The sequence below is a fragment of the Tupaia chinensis genome, unplaced genomic scaffold, assembly GCF_000334495.1.
Source record: "Tupaia chinensis unplaced genomic scaffold, TupChi_1.0 Scaffold000115_1, whole genome shotgun sequence".
NCBI classification, from domain to species: domain Eukaryota; kingdom Metazoa; phylum Chordata; class Mammalia; order Scandentia; family Tupaiidae; genus Tupaia; species Tupaia belangeri.
The window spans coordinates 108,061-111,463 of NW_006159579.1; the positions used below are offsets into that span (position 1 = coordinate 108,061).

Here is a 3,403-nt window from a genome sequence, read left to right on the forward strand (position 1 = left end):
GACCTGGCCTGCTGCCCCACACCCCACTCGCAGAGGGGCCTCTTCTCACCTGCTGGGGCCGAGGCCGAGGTATTGTCTATCACTGACCTGCTCCTCTGTGCCTCATGCTCTGTGCTGAGAGCTTTGGGGGCAGGTTGTGCAAGTCACTGTCAGTAGGCACCATGCGTGGTACTTCTAGAAGCTCTCAAGGAAATGCCAGGGCAGGAGGGACTCAGCTACAGCAAAGATTACAGACAAAACAGGCTGAAGTTTGGGGAACAGAGACTTTCAAAGAAGTTTTATTTCTTTCACGAGAGAGCGCACATGAACATGCATGCACAAATGTGTGCATGTGTGTGTGTGTGTGTGTGTGTGTGTGTGTGTGCATGCGTGTGTGTGAGAGAGAGAGAAAGAGAAAGAGAGAGAGAGAGAGAGAGAGAGAGAGAGAGAAATGTCCCACAGGACCTCCCATGCTGCAGTCCTCCTCCCCCAGCCCTCCAGCTTAGCTGGATCTTGGGCCTGCACACACTTGGTGTGTTTCAAGTAAACTCAAGGATTCGAAACCATGGTTGGCCATATGGCTTCCAGCACTGCAGATCAGTATACTACGTACTGTGCCATTGAGGCTGGGCCCAGAAACTCTTGTACCTGGAAAAACTGAAATCCAGAGAGTGTGCACGTGTGGTCCAATGCCCCACAGTGAGCTGCCCCTGTGATGTTGAAATACTCTGTGGAGGGCGGAACCTCATCTACAGCCGCGCCTGATACCAACCTCATAATCCGCTCCCTAATGCACAGATGGGGAGCCTGAGGCCCAAGGTCACACATAGGTCAGAGCCAGAGCTCGATTTAAAGCCAGAGAGATACCTTAGGAACAGGAATCAGATTGCCTGGGTCTGAGACCTGGTGGTGCCATTTGCTGGCCATGACCAAGAGTCACTTTGTTGCCTTGAACCAACACTGTCCCCATCTGTGAAATGAGGTGCCCAGGGGAGCTGGTGAAGGCGTCTGGGGACCTGGCGTGTGACCCTGAGTCGCTAACCTTGGACGGCAGATGCTAGCCTGCTCTCCCTCTTAGGAGCCAAAGGACACTCACACTTGGGCTGGGGCTAAAGAATAAACTTTAATCTCTTTGAGGGCTGGGGTTTTGGCCGGGCTGCTCCTTGGGCGGGGTCACGGAGCCGTGCACGCGCACGCGGTACAGGCAGGTGAAGCGTGGGTTCCCCCAGTTGCTGGAGATCTTCACCTTGACTGCTCCAAAGGTCCGGGCTGGCTGGTTCTGGAAGATAGATTCAAACATGGCGGCAGCTCGCCCATGGCCTCTCACCCCTACCTGTCCAGAGGAGGGGAAAGGGAATTCTTCCATGTCAAGGTGGGGCAACCAAGGCCCATACAGGGGACTAGACTGTCCCAAAGTCACACACCAAGTCGTTACTCAGGGGCTGGCACGGAAGGTGCTGAGGCCAGAAGGACAGATATGCTCTGGTTGAGAAAATGACCCAGGCTTAGGTCCCTGGTGACGTAAGTGCTGTGGGACCCTGGGCAAACCGCCACCCCTCTCTGGGCCTCAGTTTCCTCCTCTGTAAGATGGGCATGGTAATATCTGCTTCCCAAGATGGCTGTAGGCATGGCGTGAGATCTGGGGGCTGGCCGCTTGCCAGTACTTGGTACCTGGTGGATACTCTGAAAGGACAGGCCCCTTCTTTTCCTGCCCCGGGAGTGGGTGGAGCCTGTTCACTAGCTCCCTGCCCAGCAGCAATCCCTGCCTGACGGGCACCCCTGCCCAATGGGCACCCCTGCTCAGTATCTGCAGCCCCTGGCAGGACATGCTGCAAAAGGCCCCGGAGGCTGGATGGACCTCCTCGGGGTCCCGCTCTGGGCTGCAGGCAGCAGCTGCCTCTCTCTGAGCCCCGTTCCCTTGTCTGTTGAGTGGGTTGGTAATGACCGTGCACCCCTGGGCTGCTGGGGGAGGAGGAGGAGGGGTTCCTGGGTAAGGCGTGTGCAGTGTACATACAGCAAGTGCTCAACCCCGGGCATCTTCAGGTACCTGGAGTGGGAACGTCTGAATGGTGTTTTCTGGCTGAAACTGAAATGCTCCCAGGAACACCTCCTCCCTGGGGGGGTTCTCCATGCCCTGCGGACCAGAACCGAGGAGGTGTCAGATCTAGGCTGGGCCTGCTGCAGGTTTTATCCCTCCACAGCCAAGACTTGCATCCCTCCTAGAACAGGGCGTGTCTTACTAGAAGGGGGCCGCAGAGGGCACTGGGTGGGAAAAGCACTGGATGGGGGCAGAGTCCGATGGGCTGCTTCTAGCTCTGCCATCTAAGCCTGCGCTTGCTCATCCTTAGCCACTTCCACCAGGAGGCCTCCCATGCCTGTCGGGCAAAGCCCTTGTCCCAGGACAACCCTGAGTGCCGTTGACTTGTGGGACTGGAGTGTGTCCCTCACCCTTATTTGGACCTGATTTTACTGAGAAGGTCCAGAGGATTCTGGAAATGGGGGCTCAGTGGTCTCTGGAGACTCGTGTCTCTGAAACACTTGGGCTGAAATAGAGGAGCTGGTCTCCTACCCTCGGAGGCTGAGTTTCCTACCCTCAGAGGCTGAGCTCTGGCCTCACCAGCTGCTCCCAGCCTGACCTGGCCTCCTCTGGCCTCTCTGGCCTGCATACGTGTGTAGGCACTGCTTGTCACAAGGTACACGCTTGTCCCCTTGGTCAGGCCTTGGGCAGGCCTTGCCCCCTGCCAGGACATGCTCACATAGATGACGAAGTCCTTGGGGGCGGTGTCCAGGCTGCCTGACAGCGAGATGGTCTTGGGGATGTGCTGCAGTGTGAGGTTGGACAGGTAGACCTTCTGGGCCAGGCGGATGGTCACCTGGCCGCGGTCTCCCGCGAAGGCCCAGCAATTGCCAGGTGTCATGTTGGGCTAAAGAGGCAGGTGCAGTGGGGTTCAGCTGGGTGGATGGGGGCGTCCTCATGCCACCTGGCTGCCCTCACATTTTCAGTCCTCCTGGGTGAAACCAGTCCTTTCTGTTTAACCAACTCCAAGGAGCCCTCCCTGACTGCTGGCTACAAGGATGAGCCTTCCCCTCAACCCAGCAGTGAGGGCAAGGACCTAGTTGGGGCCTCCCTCCTCCAGTCTCTCGCTCTTGGCATCCATTGGTTCATTCATTCACTCACTCACCTAACTCACCCTTCCCGTCATTCTTTGCGTGGTCTCACAATTACTCTACAACGTGGACACCATTACTACCCCCATTTTACAGATGAGGAAACTGAGGAGCAGCACAGGGAAATGACTGGTCCAAGGCCATGCAGAGCTATAAGCACAACTCAGGCAGTTTAACCCTGGAGCTGCCATTAACCACCTGCCCCATAAAGGAGAATCAGAGGCCCAGAAAGGGCAAGAGATTTGGCCCAAACCAC

The 3,403-nt window shown here is 56.8% G+C and overlaps 1 protein-coding gene across 2 annotated transcripts in view; it reads right to left on the reverse strand.

The window, feature by feature from the left end:
• Window positions 1-1,085: 1,085 nt before the first annotated feature.
• The window catches only part of SUN5 (Sad1 and UNC84 domain containing 5), a 24,950-nt gene continuing 22,632 nt past the window's right edge, over window positions 1,086-3,403 (reverse strand). For both annotated transcript variants that reach the window (XM_006143997.1, XM_006143996.1), the window contains exons 11-13: window positions 2,736-2,903; window positions 2,027-2,113; window positions 1,086-1,258 (exon numbers count right to left, since the gene is read on the reverse strand). In XM_006143997.1, the coding sequence (XP_006144059.1) occupies window positions 1,103-1,258; window positions 2,027-2,113; window positions 2,736-2,903 (411 nt within the window). In that variant the 3' untranslated portion in view covers window positions 1,086-1,102. The remainder of the gene's footprint in view (window positions 1,259-2,026; window positions 2,114-2,735; window positions 2,904-3,403) is intronic.